General features: G+C 46.9%; 1 protein-coding gene across 1 annotated transcript in view; it reads right to left on the bottom strand.

Annotated features, from left to right (window-relative positions):
* Nucleotides 1–20,453, bottom strand: part of dars1 (aspartyl-tRNA synthetase 1) — a 45,876-nt gene that overhangs the window by 11,221 nt on the left and 14,202 nt on the right. Inside the window, exons 6-9 of the mRNA XM_066686587.1 lie at nucleotides 18,467–18,569; nucleotides 6,310–6,412; nucleotides 5,210–5,290; nucleotides 1,702–1,761 (exon numbers count right to left, since the gene is read on the bottom strand). Coding sequence (XP_066542684.1) covers nucleotides 1,702–1,761; nucleotides 5,210–5,290; nucleotides 6,310–6,412; nucleotides 18,467–18,569 — 347 coding nt within the window. The remainder of the gene's footprint in view (nucleotides 1–1,701; nucleotides 1,762–5,209; nucleotides 5,291–6,309; nucleotides 6,413–18,466; nucleotides 18,570–20,453) is intronic.

Raw genomic sequence — 20,453 nt, 5'->3', positions numbered from 1 at the left:
CAGGGGGCGCTGTCCCTGCTCTGTGTGTATCCCAAAGCCTTCCTTCGTACGACACGTCAGTAAAGACCCCTGGAGTGTGACCCAGATGACTGGCTAAATCTGCCCCTGTGGTCACTCTCTGTCCTCCCGAGCAGTGCGGGAACCGAGTGACTCCACAGCGCCCCCAGCTGATGACAGATCCTTGGGGGAAACGCAGGGGGTTAAAAGGGTTAACTACAGCAGCAGGCTTTTAAACTCTCTTTGTTGCACAGATTATTTTAACAGGGAGGTGAAGCCTAAGCGGTAACCCCTGGAAGGTGCAGCATCAAAGCCATCAAAGCTCTTCCTGTCATCACTCAGAGATGAAGCAGCCCTTCAGCATCAGACCAGCGTTCCTGGCTCTACCCTGTCACAGTTCATCACGGAGATGTAGGGCTACGGCTATCAGCCAAATCCAGCACTGCGTGGTGTGTGTGTGTGTAAAACGCTGAGATCAGGTTCCTGTTAATCAGATGACTGTCTGCTGATGGCACATACATCTCCTTTCACACTCTCTCCCTCTCGCTCTCACACCACTGACACAATCCCGATCGCCCCAACCCTTCACCACATGACCCCGGTCACCACGCGACGCCCCGGGTCACACGATCGAATCCAAACCATGACACAGCCAACTCTACCATCGACTCCAGCTAAAGCCAGCATTCACCACCACCCAAACACCCTGCAGTGTCTAATCCTACCATCACTCAGCTCCCCTCCCTCCGCCAGGCGCCGGACCCACAGCCCTCCGAGTCTAACCCCAATCAGAACCGCAGCGAAAAGTTAACTCTCAAGATCCGACTAATCACACAAGGCAGCAACTATTCTGTGTGTGTTGTTTACTGTGAAGTTTTACGAGTATTTTCTGTATCTTTGTTTACGTTTGCTGTTAACGCTATCGTGAATACCCTGAAATACCGTATACACTCGTTACTCCCGAGAATACAGAGGCTCTGCTGGCGCTCGGCACTGAGCACCGTGACCTTATACGAGCTGCACGTACGAGTCACTGCAGTCTGTTTGTAACCCGTCTCTCCCCTTTCTCTGTTTTTCTCACACATCCACCTCGGTTTCTCGAGACGTGGGCGAGTGTGTGCAGCGCCTCCGAGTGCGTCACTGGCGTGTTTACATGTCCTTGCTGTGAGAGCACCAGAGGACTGCAGAGAGTCTGGCGGTTTCTGCTCCTCCTTCAGCCTGAGATTTCTGCTTTCACTCTCCTGTGGCTTCACAGCAGCTCACTGCAGGACGCAGCTCTCCTCAGACGTGTGGCTCCTCACCACAGAGAAATCACAGTTAAACACGGGTCAGGTACACGAGGCTCTGTGTGTGTGTGTGTGTGTGTGTGAACCCTTGTTTCTGTCGTGCTGAGGTGTTGGACAGCAGAGAGCTAATTACTGAATTCATTAGAGTTTAAATCAGAGGAGAGCGAGAGTGGGGAAGAATAGAGAGAAAAAGAAAAAGAAATAACTCAGGAACAGAAAGGAGAAGGAGACAGAACAGAGAGGGAAAGAGAGAGAGGGAAAAAAGAGAGAGACAGAAAAGGGAAAGCCTGTCTCTCTCTCTGAGTGTGTGTGTGTGTGTGTGAGGGCAGAGAACATCATCAGCCTCTCACACACCTGTTCAGCCAGGCAAAACCCCCTAAAAGAGCCCAGAAACAGAAAGCAGAGTTGGGTAACTCACCCTCAGGTCGATGACCCTGTTGTCCAGCTTGGTGTCCTGGTTCACCGTGGCCCTGCCTTCCTGCTCCACAGAGACACAGCCAGAGAAACCACACCGTCACATTTACATACAGCTACAACAGTTCTACACAGAGCAGAGAGCAGGGCCAGAGCAGCCGAGGGGTTTCCAGCAAAGTCTCAGCTCCTCAAAATAAACGTATTTACAGTGTGTTACAGTACGGATACGGATCAGTGTGATAGTGTTGTGTACAGTGTGAGTGTTGTGTACAGTGTGATAGTGTTGTGTACATTGTGATAGTGTTGTGTTGTGTGATAGTGTTGTGTACATTGTGATAGTGTTGTGTACAGTGTGATAGTGTTGTGTACAGTGTGATTGTTGTTTCCAGTGTGAGAGTGTTGTGTACAGTGTGACAGTGTTGTGTACAGTGTGATAGTGTTGTTTCCAGTGTGATAGTGTTGTGTACAGTGTGACAGTGTTGTTTAGTGTGACAGTGTTGTGTACAGTGTGAGTGTTGTGTACAGTGTGATAGTGTTGTGTACATTGTGATAGTGTTGTGTTGTGTGATAGTGTTGTGTACATTGTGATAGTGTTGTGTACAGTGTGATAGTGTTGTGTACAGTGTGATTGTTGTTTCCAGTGTGAGAGTGTTGTGTACAGTGTGATAGTGTTGTTTCCAGTGTGATAGTGTTGTGTACAGTGTGACAGTGTTGTTTAGTGTGACAGTGTTGTTTACAGTGTGATAGTGTTGTGTACAGTGTGAGTGTTGTGTACAGTGTGACAGTGTTGTTTAGTGTGACAGTGTTGTGTACAGTGTGACAGTGTTGTGTACAGTGTGACAGTGTTGTTTACAGTGTGATAGTGTTGTGTACAGTGTGATAGTGTTGTGTACAGTGTGATAGTGTTGTGTACAGTGTGATAGTGTTGTGTACAGTGTGACAGTGTTGTTTAGTGTGACAGTGTTGTTTACAGTGTGACAGTGTTGTGTACAGTGTGACAGTGTTGTTTACAGTGTGATAGTGTTGTGTACAGTGTGATAGTGTTGTGTACAGTGTGAGTGTTGTGTATAGTGTGATAGTGTTGTGTACAGTGTGAGTGGTGTGTACAGTGTGACAGTGTTGTTTACAGTGTGACAGTGTTGTGTACATTGTGATAGTGTTGTTTCCAGTGTGAGAGTGTTGTGTACAGTGTGACAGTGTTGTGTACAGTGTGATAGTGTTGTTTCCAGTGTGACAGTGTTGTTTAGAGTGTGACAGTGTTGTTTCCAGTGTGAGAGTGTTGTGTACAGTGTGATAGTGTTGTGTACAGTGTGACAGTGTTGTTTAATGTGACAGTGTTGTTTCCAGTGTGATAGTGTTGTGTACAGTGTGAGAGTGTTGTGTACAGTGTGACAGTGTTGTTTCCAGTGTGACAGTGTTGTTTCCAGTGTGACAGTGTTGTTTCCAGTGTGGCAGTGTTGTTTAGAGTGTGACAGTGTTGTTTCCAGTGTGAGAGTGTTGTGTACAGTGTGATAGTGTTGTGTACAGTGTGACAGTGTTGTTTAGTGTGACAGTGTTGTTTCCAGTGTGATAGTGTTGTGTACAGTGTGAGAGTGTTGTGTACAGTGTGACAGTGTTGTTTCCAGTGTGGCAGTGTTGTTTCCAGTGTGGCAGTGTTGTTTCCAGTGTGAGAGTGTTGTGTACAGTGTGACAGTGTTGTGTACAGTGTAACAATGTTGTTTCCAGTGTGACAGTGTTGTTTACAGTGTGACAGTGTTGTGTACAGTGTGATAGTGTTGTGTACAGTGTGATAGTGTTGTGTACAGTGTGATAGTGTTGTGTACAGTGTGAGAGTGTTGTGTACAGTGTGACAGTGTTGTTTCCAGTGTGGCAGTGTTGTTTCCAGTGTGGCAGTGTTGTTTCCAGTGTGAGAGTGTTGTGTACAGTGTGACAGTGTTGTTTCCAGTGTGGCAGTGTTGTTTCCAGTGTGGCAGTGTTGTTTCCAGTGTGATAGTGTTGTGTACAGTGTGAGAGTGTTGTGTACAGTGTGACAGTGTTGTTTCCAGTGTGGCAGTGTTGTTTCCAGTGTGGCAGTGTTGTTTCCAGTGTGAGAGTGTTGTGTACAGTGTAACAATGTTGTTTCCAGTGTGACAGTGTTGTTTACAGTGTGACAGTGTTGTTTACAGTGTGACAGTGTTGTGTACAGTGTGATAGTGTTGTGTACAGTGTGATAGTGTTGTTTATAGTGGTAAGTGAAACTGTGACGCACTGGAACACAGTGACCTTTTTAGCACCAAATGTGGTTTCCGAAAATAAAAATACAGAGCTCATTTCCTTTTCTTTATTCTAACTATTAAAAATAGTGTGTAAATGCTCCACTGGCTACAGGCTGCGCGGTCCATTCATGCGTGTGTTCATCACATACACAGTCAGAGTTCCTCAGGGGCCACAGTGAGGGTCCTGTGGCATTTACTTTAGGGAAATGAGAGTGTTTGTCTTATTGTGGACTGTGTGGTGCACCCTGTCTGACCTCACATTTACAGAAACACTGATGTCTGACAGCACCTCTATGGGATTCTAAAAGTCCCTCAGCATTAAGCTAAACTTTAGCCATAAAATAAGTTTAAAAATTGATAAAATACAATGTTAATGTCCTGTTTTAGAAACCTGGCAGAACATTCACACTCCTGAGGTGACGAAGCGAATTCCTTTAATTACAATTTTAAATTCTGTGTTAAAAATGCCACAGCAGTGACCGAGTAACTCTAACTGAGGCTCCTTTTAAGGTCAGAAAAAAAACATTCATATTAGTCACTGCCCTCGATCAGACACTGACCTAGATCAGACACACGTTTACAGTTTGTAACTCTGGAGGATCACGTCAGCAAAAACGTAAAAGTACACATTTAATGGTTAATTTTAAACAAAATGTTTCATTTTTACTGCTTTGTGAAATATCTATTTAATGAATAAACAGTCTTTATATATGTAATGTATTTAAGTATATATTTACTTGTACTGTTTATATACAGTACCCATCAAAAGTGTGGACACACCTCCTCATCAGTGATTGGTGGAGTAGAGCTAGTCACTGTATAGTGCTGTGTACCAGCCCCTACCTCTGTACAGCCCCAGTTACAGTCACAGACACATTCAGAAGGGAGCGGTTCTACAGATTAACACATCCACATTCATTTAGAATGAAGAAAATAATTTAAAAAAAAAAGTGAATAAGAAGGTGTGTCCAAACTTTTGACTTTGCTGTACATTCACAACATGTGGAAAACGGCCCAAAACTAAGTAAACCCTCCCTGAGTGGGCGTGTCCAAACTTTTAAATTTATACACACACACACACACACACATATACTTCAGTGACATGTTAATGGGTGTTTCAGGTTCAGGTGTAGTAATCAAGCCCAGAGTGAGAGTAACTGAATCTAGTGATGTGCAGGGAGCTCTCAGTCAGACGTGTTTTTTGGGGCAACTTTTTGTTTCTGAAGGTAATTCCCAGTGATTCCCTCCTCCACTCACCTCCTCTCCATCAGTCTCCGGTCTCACAGCATCCTCCAACTGCAGAGGCAACCTGGGCTCGGCCTGACTAATCACATAGATCTGAGAGAGAGAGGGAGAGAGAGAGAGAGAGAGAGCAGGAGAGAGAGAGAGAGAGAGAGAGAGAGAGAGAGCAGGAGAGAGAGAGAAAGAGAGAGAGAGAGAGAGAGCAGGAGAGAGAGAGAGAGTAGGAGAGAGAGAGGGAGAGAGAGAGAGAGAGGGAGAGAGCAGGGAGGGAAAGTGAGAGAGAGAGAGAGAGAGAGAGAGAGAGCAGGAGAGAGAGGGAGAGAGAATGAGAGAGAATGAGAGAGAGAGAGAGAGAGAGAAAGGGAGAGCAGGAGAGAGAGCAGGAGAGAGAGAGAATGAGAGAGAGAGAGAATGAGAGAGAGAGAATGAGAGAGAGAGAAAGAGAGAGAGAGAGAGAGGAGGATGAGAAGAGAGTATAAGGGAAAAGAGTAAGAAAAAGGAGAGAAAGAATAGAAAAGGACAGATTTAGAGAAAGAGAGAGAAGAGGGGGATGAGAGAAGAGACGGGCAGCAGATAGAGGGAGAAAACAGAAAAGAGAATCAGGTAAAAAGAGAAAGAGGAAAAGCACAGAAGATGGACAGAGAGAGAAGAAAGAAAAAGAGAGATAAAACAGTAAATGTGTCTGAATGTAACTGCTGCACCATTTAAGGTGGAACTGAAGATTTAAATTAAAAGCTTGTGCACAAAAATGTAACAGCAGCCTAGTTACAGTCACTTACGTAACACACAGGACTACAACTACTGGATAATTTAAGGTGGAATGGAAAATCCTGATTAAGAAACGTTGATTCCTGTATATAGTAACTGCACCATTTAAGGTGGACCAGACAGCGCTGTTACGAAGTGTGTTTATTTAAGTCTTCACTCGTGATGAAATAAGGCTTTGGTTTGAGCCACAGGTTTCCATTCGCTGCCTCTCTAACTCCAGGCAGGGTTCAGTGGGTCACACCTGACTCTCCCTCTCCTCACTTTCACTGCCTGGTTCAGCTGTGAACACAGAACAGAGCTGAACTGAAAGAGCTGTGTAAGTGCATGTCCGTTATTGCTAAAGTCACCCTCTCAATGTGCAGCTCCACGTCCTGCTGAGAGCAGCTCTCGATCTTCTGCTCCACCTTCTGCACCACAGCCTCCACGTCCACAATGCTCTCCTTTGTGATGCTGCAGAGAGGAAGACACACACACACACACACACACACACATTAAAGTGATGGTTTAGCGTGTGGTTTTCTATTTTAAGCTGCACACACTGCTGACACAAGGGGTTAAACTGATCCTTTTACTCTAGCTAGGCGATGCTTGTGATGTCTAAACCTGCACTCGACTCCAGCAGGTGAATCAGGTCCTGGTTCTGGAAGCGGGTTCTTGTTTAGTGGCTGTTCTCTCGTGGTTCAGAGCGAGTCGAGTAGGGACTAAACCGTGGCGTGTAAACCTTGCAGAGCGCTGATCGTCCAGAGAGAGTCGTCACTCTACGCCACGCAACGCAGACGACCAGCACCAACTCTCCATCTGTAAAATCTCCAGCTGCAGCAGAGATCACGTTTGTTTTTATCCGACTCACGACGGCGGCTCGTAAAATGATGCCGTGGTCTTTTGAAGAGGTTCAAACGCTCCTTGGATCGGTGGCCGACGAAAGAATCCAGCGAGAGCTGGACGCTGCAACAAGGAAGGAACAAACTCTACTGATCTGTCTGAACTGATGACGGAGCTGTGTTCAGTCCCAAACAACAACAACACGCCAATACACCATGAGTAAACACCGCTTAACGTTACCACCGCCGTTGTTGTGGTTTCCAAAGACCACTGTTCCCCTTAGAGATGGGGGTTACCACATACATTTCAAAACCAACCAGGGACCAATCAGAGAGCAGAGTCCAGTAGAGTCAGAGCACGCAGTGGGAAAGCGGCATAATGCTGCTTTAAATTGAACAGCGATATCAGGAGTACAGCCTTCGCAGAAACTCCAGATCCATGTCCTTCATTTCTGAAACAACCTGGAGGTGATGGTGTCTGCAGACGTTTGGTGTGTTTGGGTGATCTGCTACAAGGGGTAATAAAGTATGTGGACACTTCTGCTCGTCACAGACTGTGACAGGGGGAGATTGCCTCTCATTTTCAGAAGTGCCCTTTGTTTTTCCCATAGAGAAAAGCACCTGGAAGTGTTTATATGGGCGTTCTGCTGAAGAAGAAATGACATACGACATCCACAGGGTCTCCACTGAAGCCTGTGCTTTTGTGCCACACAAACATCTGTTAGAGGCCATTTAACCACTCGTCCCTGACGTCCCACCACCGCCATCAAAGGCACGATGGGTGTGAGAAAGAAACACCTGGGCACTTCTGTGCAGACGCAGTAATCATCCGCTCCTGTTTGTTCCCTCCTCCCAGAAACGGACCCTGCGCTTCACTTCGAGGGATTTTTCGTTTGTGTTTCTCAGGAGGACCCTCACACAGAGAGAAGGGCTGATCACTTCTCATCGTTCTCCAGCTGAGCGCAGTCTGGGCTGGGCTTCTTTAACCCTGAGGAGCTCATCAGAGCAGAGCAGATCACCACGTAGTATTTTCACATTTAAAACAAGGGGACGGGGCAAATCTTTCACAGTGTGTGGGTCGGTGGGCTCCAGATCCACACATTAAAGGTGACGTTAGTTTGCTCACCCACTCAGACGAGAAACAGCACCTGGAGGTGTCTGTACGATGGAGAGACCTCACAGCACTGAAGACCATGAACAAATATGTTTTGTGCTCTATTCCTGCTCCATAGGGGGGTCACACTGACTTATTTCTGCTGTTACAGTTACATTACTTAAGGTGGAACTGACTCTAAATTCAGGAGAGCGCTAACTGCATGAAAGTAAACACAGAGGGAAAGTGCTACAAAACTAAACAGCTCGAGTTACACATGAGTTTCTGTGGGAATTCAAACAGTGAATAAACACTTACAGACAATTTACACTTCAGACACCAACAAGATACAGTCACTTCTTACTCACACACACCTCTCCACCTTAAAAGATACAGTCGCTTCTTACTCACACACACCTCTCCACCTTAAAAGATACAGTCGCTTCTTACTCACACACACCGCTCCGCCTTAAAAGATACAGTCGCTTCTTACTCACACACACCGCTCCGCCTTAAAAGATACAGTCGCTTCTTACTCACACACACCGCTCCACCTTAAAAGATACAGTCGCTTCTTACTCACACACACCGCTCCGCCTTAAAAGATACAGTCGCTTCTTACTCACACACACCGCTCCGCCTTAAAAGATACAGTCGCTTCTTACTCACACACACTGCTCCACCTTAAAAGATAGTCGCTTCTTACTCACACACACTGCTCCACCTTAAAAGATACAGTCGCTTCTTACTCACACACACCGCTCCACCTTAAAAGATACAGTCGCTTCTTACTTACACCGCTCCACCTTAAAAGATACAGTCGCTTCTTACTCACACACACCGCTCCACCTTAAAAGATACAGTCGCTTCTTACTCACACACACTGCTCCACCTTAAAAGATAGTCGCTTCTTACTCACACACACTGCTCCACCTTAAAAGATAGTCGCTTCTTACTCACACACACCGCTCCACTTTAAAAGATACAGTCGCTTCTTACTCACACACACCGCTCCACCTTAAAAGATACAGTCGCTTCTTACTTACACCGCTCCACCTTAAAAGATACAGTCGCTTCTTACTCACACACACCGCTCCACCTTAAAAGATAGTTGCTTCTTACTCACACACACCGCTCCACCTTAAAAGATACAGTCGCTTCTTAGTCACACACACCGCTCCACCTTAAAAGATACAGTCGCTTCTTACTCACACCGCTCCACCTTAAAAGATACAGTCGCTTCTTACTCACACACACCGCTCCACCTTAAAAGATAGTTGCTTCTTACTCACACACACCGCTCCACCTTAAAAGATACAGTCGCTTCTTACTCACACCGCTCCACATTAAAAGATACAGTCGCTTCTTACTCACACCGCTCCACCTTAAAAGATACAGTCGCTTCTTACTCACACACACCGCTCCACCTTAAAAGATACATTCGCTTCTTACTCACACACACCGCTCCACCTTAAAAGATACATTCGCTTCTTACTCACACACACCGCTCCACCTTAAAAGATAGTCGCTTCTTACTCACACACACCGCTCCACCTTAAAAGATACAGTCGCTTCTTACTCACACACACCGCTCCACATTAAAAGATACAGTCGCTTCTTACTCTCACACACCGCTCCACCTTAAAAGATACAGAGTTTCTGAATGAACACAAAGGGGAGGGGGAGTTTGTTTTGCTGTTAGAGCAGTAGAATGTTTATCGTGCACATTCACTGAAGCAGTTTGCTTTGCCCCGCTGCCATCTTCTAAACATGTTCATGTGAGACAGCAACTCTCTGAAAGGGCAAGTTTCATTGACATTAAGAGAGGGATGTTTTGTCACAATCGGAGGAAGCATGCTATGGAAACATGACATCACCCACTTGTGCAACAGCACCTTGCCGGTGGTTTCTGTTGTTGTTGCTAATGTGGGTGCGATTCCTCTTTCCGAAGTGTATCAAACAAAATAGATCACTAATGGCAAGACAAACCACAAGAGCGTTTACAACACTTTCACTGCCTGCTCAGCAGTACACAACGAAAAACAGCGTACAAACAAAAGCAAGGGGGCACAGATGACCTTTACTTTCTGAAAACATGAACTCAGTTAAACCCAGAACTTCACTTCTGATCCTTTCAGTTCATTTCTGACCTCCTTTTTGTTCATCGGTGGACTGTTCTCAGACCAGACACTGAGGGGTTTAAAAACTCCAGCAGCACTGCTGTGTCTGATCCACTCTACACCAGCACAACACACACTAACACACCACCACCACGTCAGTGTCACTGCAGCGCTGAGAATGATCCACCACCACATCACACCTGCTCTGTGGGGGTCCTGAGGGTTTGTGACCATAGTAGAAGGGGAGGGGGGGGGATAAAGTATGCAGAGCAACAGGTGGACTACAGTGTGTAAGTGTAGAACTACACAGTGCTCCTGTGAGATCCGTGGAGCTGAGAGAGTGGAGTGTGTAGAAAAAGAAGCGGTGATTGGTGTGTGATGTCATGTGAATATGACTCAGTGTCTTCACCTGGTTCTTCTTTCTTCTCCGTTTTTACTCAGTGCTCTTATTTCTCCGCGCTCGTTGTGTCTGTTTTGCTGAGTTTAACCTCGTCTTTGCGCTCTCACATAAACACGGGTCCAGCGCTGTGATTGGACAGACTCAGACGAGGGGCGGGGCCATTCTAAAGTCTCTGCACTTGACGTCAGAAGCGGAGCAGAATCAGAACGACTCGTTTTATCCTGTGTTTCTGACTCAGGCAGCGCACAGAACACTGACTGGGGTCTTGTTTCACAGTGTGTGGGTTGGTGGACTCCAGATCCACACTTTAATGTGAACACGCACCCGAACAAGGGGTTTCTTCGTGATAGCTGTTATTTATGAACAGTGTAATCAGTCCCTGCAGGAGATGAGGACGTGTTTGTATCATCCACCAGAGCAGAACTCTGTCCCCCACACACATCCCGCCTGGGGCCAAGACTAACACACAGAGCCACCTCTGCTGTGAAGTAAGTGTTAAAAGTATGTGTTTACAGCTTTTTAGAGGTGTTTTCTGCTTTTCTCAGAAGCCAGGCGCGGGGTGTAAGAAAAGAGATGAAGGTGATGAAGCCAGAGCCTTGTTTCCTTTCTCTTTCTGGGTGATTTTAGGTGGTTTCCGTTCACTCGTTCTCCAGCACACACACACACACCGCCAAACGCAGCACTGCTGCATTTCTATTTAAGCCTCTACGGGCAGTTTGGGTAAATTCCTCCTCACTGATATTGGCACGTACCCACAGAGCTGAGGGGATTTATAGCGTTTCCCCAAAAGAGCCCAAGCAAGGATGTGGTCCAACGTGTGCCGGCACCTGCTCCACCAAAGATTCAGAGGGTCGTGATCAGGGATTTGTTCAGTCTCTGATCACAGGAACAGCACTGACTCTTGTGTGAGGGTTTACGTGCATCTTCCCAACACTGCTGTGAGAATTTCATGGCATTGAAGCGTTACCGGGGTCAGGATCGATGTCATATGATTGGTTATGGCACCGAGGAGCATCTCAGACCCCAGAGAATAATGGTCGACCACAGCTTTCACCTCCAGAGCTCTCCCTGATTTAGCTTCGGCTTCACGAGCCCTAATAAAAGCAGCTGTGGTGAACGTGCCCTGACCACAGCTTAACGTCTCTCTCTGTCACACCAGGTGCACACACCACGGCTCGTGTTCAGGCGCCACATCACGGGACCCCTGGGAAAAGCAGCCAACAGAAACATGCTACATTTTCAGTGGAAGAAGAAAACAGGGAAAAGAGTCATGATCCTGTTGGTTTTGTTATTACTTTATATTCGTGTTAATGAAATATTTATGGAGTAGGAATGTCACTCCATCACCGGGGAGAGTCTTGGGGCTCCAGCTTCCCAGTGGTGTTCAGAAATACAGCTAAAATAAAACACAGGGACGGTGCTCCAGCGCGACGGAGAGAGTCGTAAATCTAACTCCTGTGTTAACGGTTCTCATCATGAGGTGGTGGTGAGGATATTACACCGTTATTCTACGACACTGTGTGTGTTTCAGATCAGAGTGTGTGTGTGTTGCCGTCTGTGCCTTTCTTGCTTTTTCCCCCAGATCAGCGCACACACTTTCTGTTGTAAAATATGTACAGTTTCTGTGAGAAACCAAAGCCATATTCCTCCTCTAGCAGTGGTGGATGCAGGTCCTTCAAGGAGGGGAAGCTCAATTTCGGCCTACATCATAAAATGTGTGGGTTTATTTATACGTAAATTCTACCCTCCGTTCCTTTTTAAGAAAACGATCTGTGACCCTGTCGTACCAACAAGGCGTCTTTTCCAGGGACTTGACTAGTGTCCTCTCAATGGCCAGCAGAGCTAGGCTTAAACGGCCTTGGCCCATGTGAAGTGTGTCCGCCTGTGAGTGCTTTGTGATGGTGGAGGGGCTCAGCGGCACCCGCTGGACAGAAACTGAGATAGAAGTCAGAAAGAGTGATAGAAGTCAGTCTCCAAACACAAGCAGCTACAAAAAACCCACCAGAAATAGAAGCTCGATTTGTCGCTAGTCGCTTTTAACAAAGAAAATGCTGCTAAGGGGATTAAGAAAGTCTGGTTCAACTCAGAACAGAATGAAAATGTAATGCTCCCACAGATCTTTACACCAATGGATCGCTGATTCGCTCATTTCGCTGTCAATCAAAAAGGGATTCAGCCTCAGACAGATCATCCAATCATCATGCAGAAGCTGAGTGCCCGGGCCAGCCGAGGCCAGCCCACTGCCCCATAGACCCCCAGAGACGCTGAGCGTCTGATGGGCGGGACAAAGCCCAGCATTTATCCAATGACTCGTCTCGGTTCGCTGCACTTCGCTGCTTCGTTGTTGAACTCTGTGGACGTCAGCGTCCTCACTGTTTAAAGCACTGTGAAGCTGCTGGAATGATTGAGAGGAAAGCCGTGTCTTTACCAGTGATAAGAAGCTGATTCTGGACAAAAGTTGAGCGCGTTGTAGTGCATATTTATTCAATGACATGTACACACAACAGTATATATTTGATCACTTATTTTTTTACATTTTAGGGGAAGCTGAGCCTCTCTTGCAGTCTTAGAGCAATCGCCGCTGCCCTCTACGCCTCCTCCTTCGGGGAGCGTTCACTGTTCTGCAGTCTCCAGTGTCACAAGAGTAGACCCCAAAGCTCTTCCTTAATTTCCCAGTGATGTAATAAGAGCAGAAAGGGAAAACGCACACTTTCACACGTCCTCTTGCTCAAGAACGTTCAACTGAAATGGAATTTTCTTTACAATAATTCTGCACAAATCGAGAAAGATAAAACCCTCACTTGGGAAAGAAAAGAAAAGCCCAAAGGACAAAGGTTTAAAAAGTGCAGATCATTATTTAGGTGAAAAGCAGCTCCCTGTTCCAGAGAAGACGACGTGAGAAACGTGAAAGCTGAGGAGTGAAGACCTCGATCTCAGGGGCTTCCACTCGGTGAGAGACTAGGGCTCTGATTGATTTGGGGAAAGTACTGAACTGTGATGTTAGTTGTCTATGAATTCAATGCTCTCCAGGTGTTTTTTCATAAACAAGCAGAAGACCCGGCTGTCATTTCGAGCCCCAGATGTGGTTCACCTGTTACAGACTCCATTTTAAAACCAAACACTGCTGTTTATCACGTGTTTAACCAGAAAGAGGCAGCAGCAGCGATTGGAGATTTCCTTCACATTGTGATTTTGACACAAGATCGATTCCTCTCTCAGCCGCAGGTGAGGGATGGTGTCGTACGCTGCAGCTTGGGCTCGGTGACTGTGGCTCTGCGTGGGCTGTGGTTTCGTCACTCAGGATTTCACACTTTCACCATGAAGCTGCAATCGCCTCAACGGCCACAGCCCTTTACCCAATCAGAGAAGAGGAAGCAGGAAAAGGACCATCAGCTCTGTGTGAGCACAGCCACCGAACTCAGGCTCAGTCCAGAACATCTGACTTTATTCACACACACAACACACACACACACACACACACACAAAAACACAGACATGCACACACAAACACACAGACATGCACACACGCACGCGCACAGACAGGCGCACGCACACACACACACACACATACAAAAACGCGCACAGACAGGCGCACGCACACACACACACATACATACAAAGACACGCAAACACACACGCGCGCATAGACACGCACACACACACAGACACACACACTCATACAAAGACACGCACACAAACAAAGACACGCACACACACACACACACTCATTCAAAGACATGCACACACAAACACATGCAAACACACGCACACACATACACACACACACACTTATATGCTCACACACAAACCCACAAACACACACACAGACACGCACACACACACATTCATACAAAGATACGCACGCACACACACACACACAACCATGCACACACACAAGCCCACGCTTGCACACACCCGCACATACACACATGCAAACACACACATACACATCCAAACAAATACGCACGCACGCACATAGACCCACCCACCCAAATACACACAGTATGCCTCTCATACACTCAGACACTTGTAGACAATTTCTCACACACACACAGTCTCTCTCTCTCTCTCTCTCTCACACACACACACACACACACACACACACACACACACTCTAACACTTGTAGACTGTTTCTCTCATTCTCACACACACATCTTCACACAATCTCCTGCTCAATTTCACACACAGTCCACAAACGGTCACAGCGCGGCTCCACCCAGGGACGTGTGTTTGGACGGTGGGAGGCCAGCGGAGCCCCAGGGGAAACCCACTCAGACACAGGGAGCGAGACCCGGTTTAGAGCTGATCTTGTTTGTGTTTGTAATGAAGCTTTATGAAATCCCCTTGAGTTTCGCCTCAAGTTCCTTTTTCAGGTTCTCGATAACGTCTTTATATTAGTCACAGACTTTAATGAAAAACAAATCAAAAAGTGAGGAGACACTCAGCGTAATTAATACATTCAGTTATTCATTTACATTAAAGACCTGCTTTAGTCCAAACCCCACGAGCCCCACAGCAGTGTTCTCCCCCTGTGTAAACAGCCCCTGTTCAGAACGCCCGCTTTCAGCACCTGTTCCTTTAAATGATAATGAGCCGCTCGCTGTTCACCCCGACCCCGAGCGCACAGCAGTGAGGAGCGAGGAGCAGAAGCTCTGGTTTTTAGCCGTTTTCACTCTGTTCTCTTTTAAACTCTCTTTTGACTCAGGCAGCGCACAGGACACTGACTGGGGTCTTGTTTCACAGTGTGGGGGTTGGTGGGCTCCAGATCCACACTTTAATGTGAAAATGCACTGAATAAGGGATTTCCTCATATAATATCCTCAGTACACCTCCAGAGAAAAGCAAGGAATGAAAGGAGACACAGCAGGACTCAGTCCACCTGAGCAGTATAAAGCCCACACTGTTCTGTGGAGTGATGGAGCTCCATCCAGTATCGGTTTTCACAAAAATATTTGTGGCTGAATGCCATCAAACCCTTACAGCAATGTTCTGAAATGTAGTGCAAAGCCTTCTCAGAAGAGAAGAGTGTTACTGCAGAAGCGGAGGGAGAGGTGTCTGATAAACACCCTCCATTTCCAGAGAAAGTTTGGCCGTGTCTCCGCACACACACAGACCTGGAATGACCCACAGAACAGGAACAGAGGTCAAACTCTTCCACTGCATTAGAGCAGAGGGGAAGTTGATGTGGAGTTGCTGCGTCACGCTCTAACGGCCTGTGGAAAGTGTCTGAGGTGGAGTGCCAGGGCAGTGTGACATGCACACGGCCCAAACAAAGGCTCAACGGCCTGGGAACTACCCGTTTGCGCACTGATATTAAACCGAAACCGTAATGTGAGGTCACGTGAGCGATAACATTGCGCAGAAACATGAGCCAGAACAATGCATCCAGACTTCCCCTTTAAAATGACCTAAAGCTGTAAAACCAAGTAATAATATCCCCACACAACAAAGCTGTAAAGTCATCTCTGTGGATCAGTGTCGCAGTAAACAACAGACGGGAAGATCACGCACTGTTCTCACGTACGTACATCTCCCTATAACCACGGCAACATGTGATTCAGTTATTTATTGTTAAGAAAACACATTCCCCCACGTCTCCACAGTGACCTGCTTTGGTCCAAACCCCACGAGCCCCACAGCAGTGTTCTCCCCCTGTGTAAACAGCCCCTGTTCAGAACGCCCGCTTTCAGCACCTGTTCCTTTAAATGATAATGAGCCGCTCGCTGTTCACCCCGACCCCGAGCGCACAGCAGTGAGGAGCGAGGAGCAGAAGCTCTGGTTTTTAGCCGTTTTCACTCTGTTCTCTTTCTTCTCCGTTTTTACTCAGTGCTCTTATTTCTCCGCGCTCGTTGGGTCTGTTTTGCTGAGTTTAACCTCGTCTTTGCGCTCTCACATAAACACGGGTCCAGCGCTGTGATTGGACAGACTCAGACGAGGGGGCGGGGCCATTCTAAAGTCTCTGCACTTGACGTCAGAAGCGGAGCAGAATCAGAACGACTCATTTTATCCTGTGTTTCAGACTCAGGCAGCGCACAGAACACAAAGAAGCTCTGTTTTTTAGCCGTTTTTACTCTGTTCTCTTTCTTCTCCCTTTTTACTCAGCGCTCTTATTTCTCCCTTCTCCTATTAATACTTATTTCCCACCCTCATGTCCTTTATTGCTTTTACATTTTCATTTGTCGCCCATGTCTTGGTCCTGAATCGAAGTTTTACAATCATTTTACTGTCAGTAACGGAGATGTGCAGCTGATTAAACTTTTCTAGCGGCAGATTTAAAGGAGCAGACACCTGCAGAAACAGGTTTCCGTGTTTTAGAATCGCACCATGCACTTTAAACTGCATTTAACTCTGAAACTGGACGTGCAGATTAGACACAACTACCCTGGCTTCCACAAAAGTCTCCTAAGATACTGGTTGATATTTGTAAATGATCACTGAGCTCGTAAAAGGTGCTGGCTTTATGCAAATGTGATGCTCTGTATATTAAAGTAGTGAAAGGAGCTCAACCGCAGAACCACATTTCCTTCTTCAAACACACCCCACTCAACGTGTCTGATCAGACGGAGGTGATGTGACGTTTGTTATGCAAATATCGTACCTGTTAGACTGTAGACGCCGTGCTTTGTTGCTTTTGAAGTAATAAAAACATTTTAAAAGCCTGTGTTCATCAGTGTGCTTTTCTTTTGGCTTGAAGAGCCGTTTGTGACTGAATTAACGACAGTTACCTGCCGCCACAAGCACTTTCTGGAAGTTGTGTGACGGCGCTGATGAGAGCTGGCATCAGGACACAGGGAGAAAACGTGACAACATTTATTTTGTTCACAAGCCAGGGCTTTTAGGGGCTGTTTGTTTAGCTCTGTGTAAGAATCTCCCCTCGTCTCCACAGTGGAACACAGTTCTGTTTCTTAGTGAAGTGTCTGTGACCCGCTTTGGTCCAAACCCCACGAGCCCCACAGCAGTGTTCTCCCCCTGTGTAAACAGCCCCTGTTCAGAACGCCCGCTTTCAGCACCTGTTCCTTTAAATGATAATGAGCCGCTCGCTGTTCACCCCGACCCCGAGCGCACAGCAGTGAGGAGCGAGGAGCAGAAGCTCTGGTTTTTAGCCGTTTTCACTCTGTTCTCTTTTGTTCTAATGAAGAAATGAAAACTCTGAGGGTGTCCTTGTTGCCCAGACCTCAACAAGTGTTTCAGATTCACTCACAGAAAGTGCAACCAACTCCCACGTAAAAAGCTCTCACGTTAAAAGCTCTCACGTAAAAAGCTCTCACGTTAAAACTGTAATTAAGTTACTGTTAATTTGAATAAACAATAATAACAACAAAGGAGTGAAGTGTTTAGTCCACTTTCTGTTATAAAACACCAGCAGATAAAGTCATTGAGGGCTGGGTATTTTTGTCTGAACTCTAGTAGCACTGCTGTGTTTGATCCACACTCCCATCTCTTTTATTTACGTTGAGACTTCTTCCCAGAATCCACTGTAAACATTACTGAGGTAAATTAACGGAACCCCAGCTCCGGCTCAAACAGGGGTTCTGTGTTTTCTGTAAAATATGTCGAATGCCTTGTTCTTAACGGCTGTTTTGACTGAAGATTAAACAAGGAGGTGCAGGACTGCGGGGGTCAGCGGTGTTAGACGAGCGCAGGGCAGTACATCAGGATCATGTCAGTGTTTCTGCTCAGGTTTTGTGGCCTGAGGCGGGGGATTTGGAGCCCTCTCTTTGACCCCAAACTAACACTAATTCATTAAAAGCAGGCTTTTAAAGCTCTCTGTGTCTCCTCTGATCTGTCTGCTGTTTGTTTTCTTAAGGAAGGAGGGTGTGAGAGAGAGAGAGAGAGAGAGAGAGAGAGAGAGAGAGAGAGAGAGAGAGAGAGGAGAGAGAGGAGAGAGAGAGAGAGAGAGAGAGAGAGAGAGCCATTACGGCGCTGAATGACAGCCGCATCCGACCAAAGCGAAAACAAAAAAGAGGAGCTCCTTTGTGTTGGAGTGAAACCTTATCGATCCTGCCCTGAAACGGGTTTAAAACGGGAGGTCTCTTTTCCCACCATTGTTAGACAGACAGGAAACTCACTTTGCGGCAAACTTGACCATCTGCTTGCTGGCTCGATCGCCCACAGCCACCAGAGCCTGGACGTTGAACTGCTGCTGACGCAGGACCAAGAAGCACTGCTTCCCTGAGAAAAAGGAGGAGAGAAAACACAACACGGGTCAGAGTCTACATTCCTGAAAGAGGAGAAGAAATAGAGCGTCAGGGTCGACAGGTCTACAATCGGTCAAACGTCATACACTCGTTTAGAGACCTCCACCACGAGCCACTGATCTACAGCGGGCCTCGGGGTCAGGGCTCCGGAGCGGTACCACCGTGTTCACAGGAAGAGAGCGTGAAGAGTGCTTTTACTGTCATTGCACAGCAATTAAACTATGCCTCCACATTTAACCCATCTGTGGCAGATAAAACACACACACACACACACACAGCGGTGGAGAGTCAGCCCCAGCACCCGGGGAGGAGTAGTTCACTAACCATTTGAAGACGAGAACTCATGAAAGACCCATTACGTCCGATCTGAAAACTGGAAACGACAAGGAAATAAACGCAGGGAAATGCTCTGCTTGCTGTTGCCATGGCGATGCGATCAGCCAGCTGTAATAGCACCGACGAGTCACCTCCCAAAGAACTGATTCTTCCAGCGAATGGAAGTGACTCATATCAACTGTTGGCCAATGATTCATAGAGTTGAATCTCCGTGAGTCGACTCTGTCTGTTTCTGCAGCGACTTTGAACTGTGTTTTAATTGTAACACCTTTTAAGCTATTGTTAGTAATAAATAATGCCTCTAAAAGAGTAAAACCTTTAAAAAATGACTTGAATTTGGCTTTTCCCCCCGTTTAATGAACGGAGATGAGACTAAACCAACACTAATTAAATGAGTAAAATGAGTAGAAACCAATACACACTTTAGTCAAAAGAGTAAAAGCTGAATCAAAACCATCCTCCAAAATGAATCAGAATCAGTCGAATCAGTCTCTGATTCTTTTAAACCAACATTTGAAAAAAATGAGGTCAACACTTTACACAGAGCAGGTTTTCACCATCCAGTCAAATCCTGACAGACCAAACCATGCTCCGCCCACATTACCTCCCTCCCATTCGCCCGGGTTCATACGGCACTGTAAGGAACTAAAGTGAACACACAGAGCCCCGTGCAGTGCTTCAGATCAGAGGTGTTGAACCGTGCAGAGCTGGAGACACTCAGACGGAGTCCTGAGACAAGTCCTGAGAGCAAACGAGCTCCAAGACACCTTCCCTCCATAAAAACAGCCGCCGGACACCGCCGTTAGCTTTGAACCCACAGCTCAGACCTGTCCCCACACCCCTCACCAGACCCCTTTAGGACCGAGCGAGCTCCTGATTCCCCTCGGTGAACACAGTCAGGTGGAGATCAGAAGGTCGGAGCTGCTTTGAAGTCGTCGTCGCGGCCCGTTTCTCTGAGAGTCGAGGACGTCCAGCCGAGCCACAGTTCAGGATGCAGCTCTGCTCTGAAGGACGTCCTCCAACTGTAAACACTCTCAGGGAATGAATGGAGCGCAGGGTCAAAGGGGTCGCGACACGGATGCATTCTGGGAAGGAAAAGAGTGATAGAATCTCTGAACTGCACTTATATTCTCCGCCGTCCACTTCTTAACCACGTAGAGTACGTGCAGGACCTCGGGTCTGGAACAGAGCCAGAGAAAGCCCCGCCCCCTCCCCCCAGAATCTGAATGGAGGGTCCATTAAATAAACTGTCGTGGGAACAATAGCACAACAATAACGAGGCCGTCTGATCTCGAATTAGCCCTCGGCTTGTTTCTCCACTCACTGCCCACAGGAGCACTCTGTCGTTCTACAGTTACAGGCTGTAGTCCACCTGTTGCTCTGCATACTTTCCTATCCCACTTTACCCCGAGCTCACGGCGGAGCGGTTTCAGAGGAAGGGGCCATCATTAATTATTACTAATTAATCAAACACCCCCTGCCCATGTTTCTGAGCCGAACCTGGAGTCATTTCTTCACTCTA

The sequence above is a fragment of the Hoplias malabaricus genome, chromosome 12 (assembly GCF_029633855.1).
Source record: "Hoplias malabaricus isolate fHopMal1 chromosome 12, fHopMal1.hap1, whole genome shotgun sequence".
Taxonomy (NCBI): Eukaryota; Metazoa; Chordata; class Actinopteri; order Characiformes; family Erythrinidae; genus Hoplias; species Hoplias malabaricus.
Note: the sequence above shows the minus strand (reverse complement) of the source record. Positions and strands in the feature narration are given on the sequence as shown.